Source organism: Sphaeroforma arctica (genome assembly GCF_001186125.1).
Source record: "Sphaeroforma arctica JP610 unplaced genomic scaffold supercont1.910, whole genome shotgun sequence".
In the NCBI taxonomy this organism is placed as follows: domain Eukaryota; class Ichthyosporea; order Ichthyophonida; genus Sphaeroforma; species Sphaeroforma arctica.
The window spans coordinates 15,074-30,257 of NW_014039648.1; the positions used below are offsets into that span (position 1 = coordinate 15,074).

A 15,184-nucleotide genomic window follows, 5' to 3' on the forward strand; every position below is an offset into this window, starting at 1 on the left:
TATAGTAGTATATATATATATATATATATATATATATATATATATATATATATATATATATATATGGAGAGACTTGTAACCTTGAATTGAAACATACATATACATATATTCTCTGCAAGTATGTGTGTAAGAATATAGATTTTCACTCGTTTCTTGCAGTACTGAGTGACAATTTATATCCACTCATACCGTTTTGAGACTGCGCTGCGCTGAGCCGTACGGAGGAACGACAGTAGCATGACTTCAAACTTATGAAAAGCTCTTTTTCAGTACTGCCACCTACACGGTATATAAGTATAAGGGGATGTAAGACAGTTATGGTGTGGTGTGTGGTATGAACTTGACCAAGATTCCTATTCAAAAATGTGTATTTTTCAAGGCAGCTGTTTTATTGCACTTATGGTCGTTTTGGAAATTTATTTTAGTTTTGGATATTTATAACTAATGAGGACAAATAATGTCCAAAATATTCGGACCGGTGGTGCGAGAGTAAATGAAATGGGTGTCATCATCATGCCAATCGAAACAACCTCAAAATGTCAACTTTTTACGATCTTTTGTAGATTACGGATCCACAAGAAGTAAATATGTAAACTCCTGTAAACTCCTAATATACATATTTAAACGCATTCGTCGTTTGCACACGCATTCAAGCTCGTTATATACCACAGATGGTCTATCTTCTAGTCAACACACGACTACCATTTATAATCATCCATCCACAGAGTGAAAGGTCTTAGGCTGATAAAATGTGCGAGTTCTCTAGGCGGCACCTTTAGTGTATATTCAACTACTTTCAGAACTTCACCTTCGATATATCCGATAAAATGAACACACTACACAGTATAAGAATATATTATAGCTGAAGCCTGAGATATATACACAGATAACCAGCAAGTCACCTAAAAAATGCTATCCGCTCTTTGGAATATGCGTCTCTATTGTATAGGCAGCACGCTGGTAACAGTCGCAGTGATAGCAAACGCACACACGTACCATGACTACCAATATTTTCCAACTGCCGTACGGCTAATCAATCACACAGCAACTGTAATGCTGCTATGCAATCAAGCATTCGTCGTGGGTATTGTATGTACATACATAACCACATGCATGTTATTCGGTTCTATAAGACCCGTGGAAGCTGCTATGCTGTATGAGATGGCGTGGTTTGGAGTCACGGAGGCCTGCCTAGCCATCTCCGTGTTCCGAGAGGAGTTTGCACCTATGTTTGTGGCGATGCTAATCATCCTGCACATTGTCCAGCTTTCGCATGCGCTACTCTCAACACGGTTGTTGTACATGGAGCAGGTGCCAAATCCGGTATGTATTTCACGTGGGTCCCAAGAACTCAACATGTCGGCTTGTATGTCTGCTGACACAATCGTTTTACTTTCTCCGATTCCACCTTTAGTTGTTTGTGTTTCGCTGTATATGCTGGGTTCTATAATTTGCAGGTGTATATGTCTCTGGCACTCTGTATTCATTGCATGCATTGCACCAACGGAGACCATTTAGCCTTGCACCAACGGAGACCTTTATTGTTGGAATGTATGTTTGTACTAGCAAGGGAGCAAAAAAAGTATATAGATATAAAACCCCCCTTGCATAGATGGAAATTATATTCCAAGTATTTGAAGTTTTTATTGTTGTGTTATAAATACATGTCGATTGCGTTATGTATACAACTTGTGAATACAAAGGCCCACTTACACACCGTTGAGGTCGTAATTTTGGTAATATGCGCAAAGGGCATTTATGTTTGAACGTCGGCTACCATTAGTTATTTCCGTTCCTGCACGCATCTTCTGATCTCTGTACAAGTCCGAATGTGCAAAAACTGGTGTATTGTATCATTTTAGCTGTATATATTGTGAGATTGGTCTTTAGTATCGTGGTTTGTTGTTAGTAATATTCGAGATCTGAACTTGATACCTGCACCAAAACTCGAAGGACAATAGTAGTAGGAGCCTCGCTTTGTATATAGGTTTTTTGTGTGAAGGGTGCATCGCATGGCTGTAATTTATATCTTCTCATTGTTTTCACCCACTTCTCACCTGCAAGCCTTTTCCCCCCCTATCTCGAGACTTTGGGATACATATCATTCTGATACATGTCGTGTTTGTCCCTGTTTTAGATTATTTCTGTCTACCTCGGATTTTTCCAGTATAACTGGTGTATTTATCAAGACATACCCATGGATGAGTTTGAATTTGAGTTTGAAATGTGTGCCTATCTGTGTGTGTCGGCCGTGTCACCCGCACTCATCTATTCGTGTTTTTAACTGGCATTGTTCAACGCTAGGCATGCCGAAGAGAAAAATCAAGTTTTTTACTCATCATTCACTTGGATAACCATTGTGCAGGGCCGCTTATACCATATACGTATCTGCGCTGTTTTATCGCTGCTGGCCGTATTGGATTGCGGGATGATAGCTTACGCTATACATTCCTCGCTGGAACATGGGCCGAGCGCGCAATTTATGTTTGGCTTCGAATATCTATTGCTGACGACTTCGGTGCTATATTCGATGGCTAAGTATACATTAAATCTTTGCGAGCGCTACAATATCACTTCAACACATGACAGGTGTGTTAGTCCTCTTCTGTTCAACTTTCGTCTTAGCAGTTTAAAACTGCTGATAAGATGAACAACTTCGTTCACAAATTTGTAGTGTATCTTAAAATTTTATGTCGACAATTTCATATTTTCGTATCTTTCGATAGAATCTTATAATGATCAGAAAGCAGTCAAGTCACAGATGAAAAAAAGGGCGATACAAGACTGCTAGGTTTTTTTTATCGTTTAAACTGTCCGGAAAACTCACATGCTTGTACGCCACCCATCGCAGGCAAGTGTACTTGTTCTATTTGGGCTTATGCATGGACTTCGTGCGCATGTTGATATTCACATGCTTCTTCTCGGTGATCATGAGCTTCTACGGACTTCCTCTGCACATCATCCGTGGATTGTACATCTCTTCCAAGTCTTTCACACAACGACTGGCTGAAATGCTCCGCTTCCGAGAGGCCACTAACAATATGAACATAAGGTATTCACCAATACATCTCGTGGCACGCATTCTAAATTCGACTATTGAACTGCGTCGTACGCACTACCTTGAATTTATGTGCGATTTGCCGATTGACTGGTTCCTTTTATAGCTGAGGAATGCATGGAAAGGTGACGCACATGGGATCTGGTTTACAACCATAAATACTAACAAGTTTTGCATCTTTGTCGATCCCAGATACCCGGCAGCAACTCAACAAGAACTAGAAGCTGCAGATCACACTTGTGTCATTTGCAGAGAAATTATGGACACGGCAAAGCGACTGCCGTGTGGCCACATATTCCACATCCACTGTCTGCGGTAGGCCAATTTCGATTTATATCGGGACACATCCAATCGTATTCACAGCGTGCTTTAATAATCATTTCCTAGGACGGTTGGGTTACAGGAGATTTATTCTGTAAATGTTTTTTTAAGCGTTGTATGAGCGCCGTGTCCACTCATCGACATCGTAGTATTCACGGTGTGATATTTTGCAAGTGAAAGTTTAGATACAATTGGGAACATTCAATCATTAATGTGTCAGAATGTACCTTACAATCGCGTTGACCCCGACTTCGCTTTTTTTACAGCTTGCTCATAATTCATATATTACGGAATGCTTAGGTCGTGGCTCCAAAGACAGCAGATATGCCCCATCTGCCGATCCCCGGTCCTGGAATCTGAGCGCATACGACTCAATCTTCCGCATCATGTGCAGCTTAATGGAATTCCCCACGTCACAGCCCAACCTCAAGATGTGCCCCACTTAGCGCCGCAAACCAATCAAGGGCCGTATGATCGTTCATCCATGGGCTCCACTCCACTTCAAGGTCGTTTCCGCTGCAATTCTTGTGTTTGTTCCTATTTTAGCTTTCGTGATCTGTCAAGTTATAGTTCGCACATAATCGTGTGGCGTATCTGTAGCGTTCGCAATCTATTTTCAATCCTTTACGTTCGAATTGCCCGTTATGGCTGAATTTGGTCTGCAACCTCATCCGGAGCCTTCTGATATAGTATATGTTCATTCACTATGTCACTTTGATGGAGGTATGAGTGGGCATGGTGTATGACTGCGAATTATTCGCTGGAACATAATGTGGAAGAAAGTGAAGTTCATCATGTTGTCATGTTGACGGTACGAAAGGACACCCTACGCCGTATTGCCTAGTACGACATTGGCGCATGAGACCGATACTCCCGAGCCACATGTGCAACTTTAACTGGTCGTGATGCACAAGTAGTCCGAACTACTTATCAAGATTCGTGCGTAAATTCTTCCTATTCATCAATAGGTGTGACTAGAGAACTTTTACCCGCTTCGTTACCTCCTGCGGGTGTATTCAATGTGGCGCAAGTGCCATTATTCGACGGTGCACCACCAGTCGCACCGACCTCAATGACGGATCTCACTCATATGTTCAGCCAACCGCAGCCATCATACAATTGCGAGAGTAAGTGCGGTCATCCAAGATGTCGCCACGATATGCACTTGTTCCAGTTCTTGGGCAAATGTAAAAGTGACATTTAATCCGACTGCTGATGGTGCTAGATAGATGCTTGGAATTATCGCTTGGTTCGTTGATGTATTGCGATGTATTCAAATCAATTTGTAACCTACAATTTACTTTTTGCAACTCTCACACCAGATATGTCACTCGAAGAGATATGGACTGTCGTCATTGCTGAAGAAGCACGGTTCAGGGCTCGTTTCCGCGCAATCCGAGCTATACAGAGCGACATAGATCGAGTCATTCAAAGGCACGCTGCTATGCACCACCTATTCGTGCATCCGCCACCTCTACGTGAGTACCTTATCGATTTGTGTGCGTTAAGAGGGTAATATGGATCGTCGATTTGTTGATTGAATTCCAGCGCGCGCGAGTACCGATTAATTTCTCGCTGAGTGTGTTGCCTCCGACATTTTGAAGAAGCTATCATCTAACCCTTTTGTCCATATATTCATACCATACAATACCTCATCACTGATTATTTTTTTGTATTCCATTGTCACAGCCTCTAAATTCTTCAAAGCCAGTGCACCCAAAGATGCGGTCGCTGACCAATCAGCTCATGGGACTGCCGGCGGTGCTGATGGCCTGAGGCACAGGATGCCGCAATCAAGGTCAAATGACAAGGGCAAGGAAAAGAAAGCTGCATAGTATCACCAATCCAGCAGTAAAATTGGTGGAAATATCTACCTTGAACATTTCCGTTTCCCACTACCCATTCTCTATTATGTTTGGTTCGGCGCCCAAATTTTCGTATGCTCGTCCAAAAAATACAAATACTGGAGGGGCGAGCGGTTTTTCCTTATTAAATATCCCGAAGTATTCCACTAGCTTGTGTATGATGGGTGTTGAATCTTTCTTCTTTCCGTCGGAACATTGACTCTAGATTGTAGATAGGGTGTGATATTACAGGCGTGCTCAATGGAAAGCTGAAACGGCTACGTTTTATATATTTATTACTATCTACTGTTGTATATTCCACAGTACCGAAAGGCTTGACTTCTCTGAGCCACAGTATGTGTCCTGTTATGTTGTTATCGTGGCCCATACTATCAATGTTCTAATTCGACATTTGAACTAAATTTGAAGCAACTGACTCTGACTCGCATTGTATGTGTTTGATCGCCCCCTACTTGCCTTCCCTGCTGCTTGAAACAAACTAATCTAGGGACACGGTGAGTGTCCTAGCACTTTCAATAACTTATCCAATCAAGTAGTTATATAAAATAATGTGGTCAAGTCTTTAATGCAACTACAATGGTCTTTTCAACTTATTTACATCTGGTATGCCCGAATACGAGTTTATGTTAGTTCAAAGGCTATTATTTGAGGGTGAAAAAAAGTTAGCACATAGGCAGCTTCAGCCATGCTGGACTCCGGGAACTATCATTTCTAACAGCAAAGGACCGAGAAACTCGTTCTCCTCCCCAATAATTGAAACAAGTACCTGTGACGAAGAATATAAGCTGTATTGAATATTACATACCAAGATGCGTTAAATGAAGTGAGAAAGTTCATGGCATGCTTTGCGAAAATGATACAAACCAGACTGACCTTGAGAACGGCTTTTGTCAGTGGGTCGTTGCCAAAGATTGAGCCCGGCAAGCCTCGCAGAAAAGCTATCGCGCTGAGTACCTTGTCTTCTCCCATACTATCACACATATATTTGTACAATTCTGGTGATTCGGGCTGAATAGCATCTAGGCCACTGTAGCTGTGCTCCGAATGTTTGGGTCTGTTTTGATATGAAGAATTATGACGTCGAGTTCTTTCCGAACGTGCCGGTCGTGGGGCATCGGATTGCACGAGATCTCCGGCCATTGAACCCATAACACCTTCGAGTCGATCTTCCTCCGCTCCTCTGCTTGCAGCCTCACCTCGCTTGATAGCTGACTGAGTTTCTTGATGGTGATCTGAGTGCGAGATCCCTTCAGATTCCAGATACTTGCCATGTTCTGACGAATCCTTGCGTGTTTTTACGTGCGAGTCACCACATTGCGGTGGCTGTTGAGAATTGCGGATGCTTACACGCGACTGTTGGATATGTTGCCCATCAAGCTCCTCTTCTCTCTTTGTACTTGCTTTGTTAACTCGCCTTCCATGATTGCGCGTGACGGAGCGTGAATTAGGGCGAGCACTTGGAGGAGGATAATTGGCGTCCTGACTAGGATACTCTTGAGTTACGGACACAGAATGCTTACCGTGTGGTATCCGTGCGGATCTTGGTTTAAGCACGCGGCCCCGGGGAGGATGTGCTGTAGTTTCCTGGCGAGGAAGATGTTGCTGTGACTCAAATTTAGTCGAGTCGGTCTCCTTCATCTCGAGATCATCGGAGTTGTTTGTGTCTTTTGTTATCTTCCGCCTCGCTTCTAGGTTACCTGTGTAGCTCGGAGTGTCGATACTACAATGAGGTGCTTGACGTCTGGCCTCCCGTACCTCTTTCGTAGTGTTTTCTATCGGTAGGTTGTCTTTGTGGGCTCGAATCGAACGAGGTTCCAGAAATTTGCCCTTTGATTCCATTGCTATACGAGAGCTGCATTGGTGAGGTAGGTGATCCCCACCACATCGATCGCAGAGCTCAATTTCTGGATCGTAGTATTCGTCTGAGTTTTCGTCGGAAGATAAGTATGTAGAGGGCTCTACGCTGCCACCAGCACCGTTTTTGTCGAGAGACTGTTGAAATTCGGACTGTCTGCGAACGCTCAACAACGGATTCGTAGACTTATCTTGATTTGGGTGCTCTCCTGCTCTATCTGCTTGCAGTTGTGTCTGAAACCGTCTCTCCTCTTCCTCTATGTGCTTCACCCTAGAATAAACGCGACTCTCTCGATTGGCAGATGCTTCTTGAGAAGCGTACCGAGGTGGAAATTTTCCCTGAGCCTTGTGATTATTGTTGTCTTCCTTTCTTTCTTGGGCCGGCAACGGATCACTTCGATGCACAACACGTACTCGCGTGAGGTTCTCATACGTTGGGGCTGGAGTGTCGTGGTCTTCATGTTTCTCCATTCCGGATATTGTCTTCCGAAACGCTGTAAACGTGGTCACATTCGTATGGTTAGACTGTGTTGAGGATCTCTCAGATCGAAGGGAGGTGCGACTCGAGGCGGTGTTCGTGCTGTCTTTTGGCGTGGGCAAAGTGGTTGACTCGTCACCATTGTTTTTTGTGGCACCCGATACCTGCGCGGTTGCCATATCCGAGTGATGCTGCGGCGGGAGGCGTGAAGGTGTGGTTTCCTTTTCGAGGACAGGATTGAACTCGTCTTGAGACAATCTATCAGCACGCACACGATGCGACGATCGTCTGTGTGGCTCACGCAGATCGAAATTGAGTCTAATGGAATGACCAGTATTGGAACGCTTACAAAAGCTCTCATTAGATCTTGAGCCTGGGAAAGACGTCGATCTCGACACGTGTACAGCCTGGCCATCTTTCACATCCTTCCATACCAGATAGTTTGCGTCAACCTCGGGGGCGAGTGAGCAGTTTTCATTTAGAGTGGGTTTGCTGGATGGTTGTGCAGATTTCGTACTATGCAACTCATTCACCGTTTCCGACTGAGTGCTCGCATTCATGTACTCATCATGATCGATGGTGTTGTTGTTATAGAATTCAGATGTCGATGAACTGTGTGGTGCAAAAGTAGCTGCTTGATTTGTTGAATAATCACGACCAGTACGGAGGTGCGCCCGATTAGATAAAGTGGTCGAGGGTTTCCCTACCTGCCTCTTCTGTTTGTAGTCAGATTTTAAATTGACTCTAAGCTTTGTGTATGTGGATTCGTCCGTCATTTCTGAACCCTGGTCGCCCTCAAAGCCACCAAAGAGTAAACCATAGATTTCGTTGTCCTCGGTAGATCCCACAACTGTTGAAGCGTATTGGGGGGCTGACTGGCCTGTGCTTTTTGGAATTTTGTACCTAGCATTCCCCACGGATACGTGCACTGAGCCGGAGTGTGTTTGATGAACATACTGGTGCCCGTTGTGTGTATTGTCCGCTAGAGTGTTAATATTCTTCTCGTAATCTGCCACGATGTTCTCATCATGAGACGTATTCCTCTTCTTTCCGCTAGCGTTGTTCTCTTTAGTAGGCCGCAACGTTTTCTGTATTTTCTTCTTGATGCTATGCCCCTTCTTTGCACCGATGCTAGTGTGGCTCTTTCCCTGTTGTATTTCACCGCCTCCCCCTGAAGTGATCGCTGTGGTCGATTTAGCTGGAAACAACAAGGAAAACGTAAAAGTCAGTAATATAATTCAGTACTACCCTGGTGTAGTGATATCCAACATTGCTAAGATCTTGCGAGGTAAGAAGCGAGCGGTCACTTACATTTTCTATAAATGGGGGCAAGACTATCTTGCGAGCTCTTCGCCGTGCTAAATCCGGAAAGATCTGAACCGCGGGTGGCTAGAGAGAAAAATTTAGCGGTGTTACATCTGTTGAGTTTGTTTTGAGCTGCAATGGGATTTACATAACAGTTGTTCAATTCATTGTCAAATAAAAAGATCCGAATGCCTGCTCAGTCTTGCATTTGAGCGAATGTGGGACACTTTCTGCACTTTTGTTTTACCTGCAGGGCGATAAGTCGGACTGTCCAGCTCCGGCGTGGATGGTGGACCCGTCACATGCACATCATCGTATTGTAGATTGACCACCTCGGGGTCCCCACTTTGACCAGCACGGAACAATTCCTCAATTGCCATCTGTAGAGTATGAAGTTGGGTCGATGTGAACTGCTAATTTGGAATACATACGTGTAGGTGTACGGAAAGTCTGAAATGTGAGAGAACCATACTCACCGCTTCAGGACGAATACTTTGGTAGGGATGCATCATACTGCGGATAAGGCCGATGATCCACAGTGAGTATTCGGTTCTGCAATAAGGAGCATCGCCCGAACAAATCTCGGTCATAACCGCGGATAAGTTCGTGCCTTTGTATGGGGGCTTCCCATTCGCTATCTCGGAAAGCACACAACCTAGTGACCACACATCGGTTTTAGAATTATAAGGCTCGCCTCTGCACATTTCAGGAGAGAGATATTCCGGCGTGCCAACCAAGGTGTTGAGCATGCTCCTGTCCATTGGTTGTTTCGCCATCCCAAAATCGCCAATTTTTAAGCGCAGTTTGTCAAATACCAAGATGTTGGCACTCTTGATATCTGTCAAAAAGTGTGGGGAAGGAAAGTGATGCGAGTTTATATTGAGTAACCCAACACACAAAACTCGCATGCCATCTGGCATTTGTTTTCTGTTTGTTTGTTTTTTAGGAAAAGAAAGAAAGTACATAGGAAAAAATAAGTTGAAAAACTGTTGGCACTCTTGATATCTGTCAAAAAGTGTGGGAAGGAAAGTGATGCGAGTTTATATTGAGTAACCCAACACACAAAACTCGCATGCCATCTGGCATTTGTTTTCTGTTGTTTTTTTTTAGGAAAAGAAAGAAAGTACATAAGAAAAAATAAGTTGCAAACAAAACCAATTTAATACCTCGATGCACAAATCCTTTCTTGTGTATGTATGCCAGCGCGCTACTGAGTTGAATCGAAAATCGCAAAAGCGCCTGGAGATTTATGTTATTTGGTTAGTATCAGAGCAAAAATCTTGCGGCAATCGGTGTATGACTGCACATGCGAAATAAGAAACGTACTTACCGACTCTGACAGTGGAAATTGGGCAACATCATTCTGGCGTAGGAAATGTTTCAAGTCACCTAGTATAAGTGAGAGAAATGAAATCTAATGTGAATCAAGATTGCGGCTTGGACATTGCTGAATTGGAGCAGTTGTGACGAATCAGTTAAAATGTTACCTCCAGGAGCATATTCCAGCACCAGCCAGAGCGAGCCAAAAAGGAGCTGGGCTTCTTTACATCTCGCGATGTGTGGATGATGCAATTTGCAAATGATGTCAACTTCGGAGAGAATACGAAGTCGATCCTCCTCTGTCTGATTAGACAGGTTTGACTGCTTCACCGCGTACAGTTTGTTACTCGCTCTTGATCGAACTAAAAGAACACTGTACAAAAAAAAATTGATAGGTGTTTGTGAGTAAGACAATATTGGAAAGTGTAATATTACAACGCCGACAACTGAGCGACAGGCCGGTATCTCCTTGGAAGCCATCTCATGGTCTCTTATTGCTTACTAAAGCAGGCTCATGCCGCAACGATCGATGTCTCTTTCTTATTCTCGTCTATGTAGTCACCAACTCTATGCCCCACATTTAGCCTACCTATTATAAAGTTTAGTAGAAATAAGCAACCTTTATTGCTGATGATACATACCACCCAAACCTGCCCCTATGGAGGATTGAGATGCGCTCATAATTTCGACTGGTTGGCATTAAGTTCATTTTCTCCGATAGCTACGATATTCGTAATAAGCTTTTATGAAAGCCTGAAGTATGAAGTGCAAGTCTATAAAGTTGGCCTTAAAATATTGGCAATTCAGATCATCAAAAGAAGTCTCATGTCTGGAAGCATCCATTCAGATGCACAAAGTGCTCTCGCAGATTACTACAAGTGTCTGAATCTACATCAAGACCTTTCGCCCTTGCATAGTTGTGCTATGCATGATTGCTAGATTGCATACCAGAACGGAAAATAAAGAACCCAACACCTGCCACATCCCATTGGATGTTTCGGTCTTCTCCTGCATATCTGAAATGACCAACCAAATTATTCCCTGCTGTGGCATTTTCGGATTTTTCATTTTCCGTTCGAGTTTTATTTATTTTTTGAAACAAAAATAATTCTGAAACAACTTTCAGTTTCTAAATATTTAGTTTCTGTCGTTTGAAAGTCTGAAACCGTGAAACGCAGAAACGTCAATGGCTATGATGGTTTATTGGTTAGCCTTGCTCCAATCGCCATTGTTCAAACAATCAAACTTCACAGTTCGCAGTCCACACTCCGAGTTTTCAGTTTTCAGTTTTCCCTCCATAAAGTGAATAATATGAAATATAAAGTCAGTTTTCCACTTCCATAAAGTAAATAATATGAACTATAAAACATTAAGTATTGATACATATATCATACAGCTTGTCTGTGGTACACTCAACATCCTTCAAGTACTCCCAAGAGATGCGAAGAATTTGTTTGAAAGCATTACCATATCCTCCTGTTCTTTTTAGGAGGCTATGGCGTTCCCAGAAGTGCGTAGTATTTACATTATACACACAGTTTCGATGCTAAATATGCACGTATTACTGGATACTAATTGCATATATGCCTGTATTCTAAGAGTACAAAATAGAAGGCCTAGAGAAATTATACGTAAAAACTGAATTCTAAATATGTTTGTGCAGGATGTTTTAAAAACTGATTTTTAGTAAGAGAATTGTCCTTTCAGAAGGCTATGATACTGGATACACACAAGCAGCTTTTAGCGCGTGCAAAATCGAACAGGATCACTATAACTAGGTACTCTTATCACAAATGGACAAATGATTTGAGCAATTCTTCCTGTGTAGATTAGTTTGTTACAACTAGCATTGGATTCACACTATTCATGCGTGAACCTTGCAAGTAGAGAAAAAATTACAGATACCCTATTTATTTGACATGTACTTTAAATATCTGGTTTACGAGGTGCGAGGCGTCATTAACGGCACCAAGCCACTCACTGAAAGCATACGGGTGAAAGCCACTTGAAAACCCTCGGCACAACTATACTCCGTTGCGCATGAGTGTACCAATTTCAAGCAGCTGACTCCAGTATTTGAGAATTTACGTGACGTTCTTTAATTGCTGCGCAAGCCAGTCGAGTCCTTCGTATAGTCCGTCACCACTCGTCGCACACGTAGCTTGAATGTACTAAAGAGCCCAACAGAAAACAATAATGGATGTAGTAAGCAAGTGACATTCTAAAGTCAGAGTTTGATTACGAGTGCTGTCATTGCCGAAACATCAAAATTCAGCAGGTTTACTGGGTAAATACCATTCAAAGACTACAACATGGAGGCGCTTCGATATTTGCACACTATATATCAAACCACATACCCAGTTGCGATTACGTAAAGAGTGTAGACCAAGTTTATCGGTGATTTCGGCAGCATTCATCGCGTTGGGCAAATCTTGCTTATTAGCAAATACTAGAAGAACCGCGTCACGAAGTTCATCCTGCACGAAATTAATATACCAGCCGGTAGTTACATTAGCGAACAGTAACCTTTCAGTAGACAGCAGTTCCTTGGCATACTTACTATAAGACAGTCAACCCAAAGAGTACAAGTCGCTAACGTACTACTCTCCAGAAAGTCAGCCTTGTTCCGACATATTTCGACACGGTAAAAGCTTGTACAACGTATTCCATGTGCGATTTCGAAATTAAATTCGCTTGATAAACTCACGTCTCAAATCAAGTAGAAAACACATACCTCGGCCAACATGCGCAGAAGCTCCTCGCGGGCCTCTCCTACACGATCACGATCATTGGAATCAATTACGAAGATCAAACCCTGAAAATCAGATTCAGAATTCGTTGCTTAGAGAACTTCGTAACATAGGACAGGATAGGAATAATTAACTTGGATAATGTATCCACCAGTTGCTATGTAAAAAATAACGATCAAAATCATACGCTGTTCTACTATGAACAATACCTGTGTGTTTTGGAAGTAGTGTCTCCAAAGAGGACGAATCTTGTCCTGACCTCCAACATCCCACACAGTAAAACTGATGTTTTTGTACTCGACAGTCTCAACGTTGAAACCTAGAATAATGAAGGGGCATATGCGCAACGTCGTCAGCTTATGTGTACCGTCTGCAGATAGTATTAAACTATATTAAACACACTCACATACACGCAGGAATACAACCACCATTGCCAAGGGCACCGTACATACCGATTGTGGGAATAGTGGTCACAATTTCTCCCAATTTGAGCTGCGATAGGCAAGTTGTAGAATTGGAATGAGAAAGTCGACACGCCAGAAAACAATAAGAAGAATTTGGCTAAAGTCGTTAGGCAAGTTGTAGAATTGAAAGAGACAGTCAACCCGCCAGAAAACAATAAGAAGCATTTGGCTAAAGCCGTTTGAACCTACAAGCAAAGAAAAATAAAATTCTAGGGGTCTGATACAATAACATAAAGACTTCCTTCCCAGATATGTCATATTCATGGCGAAAATTCCCTTATAATCTTGCTTACCTTATAAAGAATAGTGGTCTTACCGGCGGCATCCAATCCTACCTGCAAGTGAGAGTCATAGTTAAATCAATGAATATACATTTCCTGTTACTGTGAGAAGAACCAAAATCTCACAGCAGCCCAAAAACTACGACTAAAAAGCTCAGATAGGTATGATGTTTCCAAGCGTTTGTGTGCAAGCCTGGACTATGAGACACCAACACAGGATATCGGCTTGGACCATCCACAATCAGTGCCAATATGTATGATTGAACAGCAAAGGTTAGAGAATATTAATAACTACTTTCGGATACCATACCATAAGAATTCTCATCTCCTTCTTTCCGAAGAGACCCTTGAAAAGGGAGCCGAATACGTTCCCCATTATTGCAGTATAAAGGATTGACAAACTACTTCTATGTGTACGTCTGAAAATTTCTGATCAAATTGGAAGAGCTTTTTGTACCGGTCGAGTTTTCAGTATTTATTTTTCTTTTCTCTCTCTCCGCTGATGTGTGTGAATACGAGGCCGAGAGTCCGAGCGTGTGTGTGGTGAAGCGAAAAATATTTTCAATCAAAACAAACAAACCACACAAGTACGTTTTCCCACCACGCGTACATTTTCACAGACGCTTGGGCAATTAATTGGAATTCGGCCGTGACTTCTTGTGAGTAAAAGTAGAATGACTCATTTCAATGAGTGGGACGAATTTACGTAGACGTAGTACGGAGTTGTTCCGTTTTTCCACCCAACGACATAATCCCAATTTTTCTGTTTCGCGTTTCATAGCCTTCTCTGAAAAAAGAACACTCTTGTTGTTTTGATTGGAAAGAGAAGAAGCCAATTAATTTTTGGGTTGTTTTGTTTTTTGTTTTTAAAAACAAAATAGAAATCGTGTTTCTTTTTCCCCTTAAAATTTTGTTTATAACTAGGTAATGTTTTATTTGTTAGAGCTTGTGCATTCCGCGGCTGAATGTTTTATTAGGCTCCTCCTTCTGAAAAGGCAATTTATTTTGTTAAAAATATTTATATAAAATACAACACCGTTGTTTTATTTTAGCTCAGTATTTTTGGGGTGTCTGTTCACTCTATCGACTCACTGTCTCCTTACAATCTCACAGAGCATCATCCACAAGTGTGCGCTTCATGTTACGAACGGTATATGCCTGAATTTGTCCCTTATAAGAGCAATCATAAAAACTTATTGTAGGCACCCAGCAGTATTTATATAGTCTAAAGTTTAGTGGTTGATTTCGTCCTTGTTGCTGAGGTCTGTGTTGTTGGTTTTTGTAGTTGATTGTACGCCACGGGCTCCAGGTAAACAGTTGGAGCCAGTTTCTCGGCGAAAGCAGATAGATTTGCCAATGTCTCTTGACTCGTAGCGGGTGTACACTGCGACGTCAATTCCACTGCAGATAACGACGGAAAGAGTTATATTAGTTTCTATATATATATATACATATCCATATATATATACTTATATATATATATATATA

The 15,184-nt window shown here is 42.3% G+C and overlaps 5 protein-coding genes across 5 annotated transcripts in view; 1 reads left to right on the forward strand and 4 right to left on the reverse strand.

Moving 5' to 3' along the window:
* The window catches only part of SARC_09213 (NADH dehydrogenase [ubiquinone] iron-sulfur protein 2, mitochondrial), a 4,431-nt gene extending 4,077 nt beyond the window's left edge, over positions 1 to 354 (reverse strand). The window contains exon 1 of the mRNA XM_014296777.1: positions 190 to 354. Coding sequence (XP_014152252.1) covers positions 190 to 239 — 50 coding nt within the window. The 5' untranslated portion in view covers positions 240 to 354. The remainder of the gene's footprint in view (positions 1 to 189) is intronic.
* A 310-nt stretch (positions 355 to 664) lies between these two features.
* On the forward strand, positions 665 to 5,391 carry SARC_09214 (hypothetical protein). Its single transcript, XM_014296778.1, has 8 exons — positions 665 to 1,323; positions 2,366 to 2,589; positions 2,852 to 3,052; positions 3,251 to 3,373; positions 3,680 to 3,885; positions 4,348 to 4,506; positions 4,702 to 4,857; positions 5,069 to 5,391. The coding sequence occupies exons 1-8, from the start codon at positions 910 to 912 to the stop codon at positions 5,212 to 5,214; spliced, it is 1,629 nt and encodes a 542-aa protein (XP_014152253.1). The 5' UTR covers positions 665 to 909; the 3' UTR covers positions 5,215 to 5,391.
* A 532-nt stretch (positions 5,392 to 5,923) lies between these two features.
* On the reverse strand, positions 5,924 to 10,882 carry SARC_09215 (NEK protein kinase; the record flags this gene model as incomplete). Its single annotated transcript, XM_014296779.1, has 6 exons — positions 5,924 to 6,010; positions 6,118 to 8,774; positions 9,129 to 9,261; positions 9,358 to 9,719; positions 10,369 to 10,563; positions 10,843 to 10,882. 6 exons carry the CDS (start codon positions 10,880 to 10,882, stop codon positions 5,924 to 5,926), a joined length of 3,474 nt encoding a protein of 1,157 aa, XP_014152254.1.
* A 1,222-nt stretch (positions 10,883 to 12,104) lies between these two features.
* Positions 12,105 to 14,198, reverse strand: SARC_09216 (ADP-ribosylation factor 1-like 2). The gene is made up of 7 exons (XM_014296780.1): positions 14,007 to 14,198; positions 13,709 to 13,750; positions 13,404 to 13,443; positions 13,161 to 13,270; positions 12,936 to 13,016; positions 12,559 to 12,678; positions 12,105 to 12,372 (listed from the first exon to the last, which is right to left on the reverse strand). Exons 1-7 carry the CDS (start codon positions 14,070 to 14,072, stop codon positions 12,286 to 12,288), a joined length of 546 nt encoding a protein of 181 aa, XP_014152255.1. The 5' UTR covers positions 14,073 to 14,198; the 3' UTR covers positions 12,105 to 12,285.
* A 479-nt stretch (positions 14,199 to 14,677) lies between these two features.
* The window catches only part of SARC_09217 (hypothetical protein), a gene marked incomplete at its 5' end in the record, with an annotated part of 2,206 nt that continues 1,699 nt past the window's right edge, over positions 14,678 to 15,184 (reverse strand). The window contains one exon of the mRNA XM_014296781.1: positions 14,678 to 15,097. Coding sequence (XP_014152256.1) covers positions 14,922 to 15,097 — 176 coding nt within the window. The remainder of the gene's footprint in view (positions 15,098 to 15,184) is intronic.

Excerpts from the sequence above, each read along its gene's own strand:
- SARC_09214 (XM_014296778.1), top strand. The coding sequence starts at position 910 with ATGCTATCCGCTCTTTGGAATATGCGTCTCTATTGTATAGGCAGCACG. Across the intron at positions 2,590-2,851 it reads ATCACTTCAACACATGACAG|GCAAGTGTACTTGTTCTATT; the intron begins GTGTGTTAGTCC and ends CACCCATCGCAG. Across the intron at positions 4,858-5,068 it reads CGTGCATCCGCCACCTCTAC|CCTCTAAATTCTTCAAAGCC; the intron begins GTGAGTACCTTA and ends CCATTGTCACAG.
- SARC_09216 (XM_014296780.1), bottom strand. The coding sequence starts at position 14,072 with ATGGGGAACGTATTCGGCTCCCTTTTCAAGGGTCTCTTCGGAAAGAAG. Across the intron at positions 13,444-13,708 it reads AGACCACTATTCTTTATAAG|CTCAAATTGGGAGAAATTGT; the intron begins GTAAGCAAGATT and ends TGCCTATCGCAG. Across the intron at positions 12,373-12,558 it reads CTTTACGTAATCGCAACTGG|TACATTCAAGCTACGTGTGC; the intron begins GTATGTGGTTTG and ends TGGGCTCTTTAG.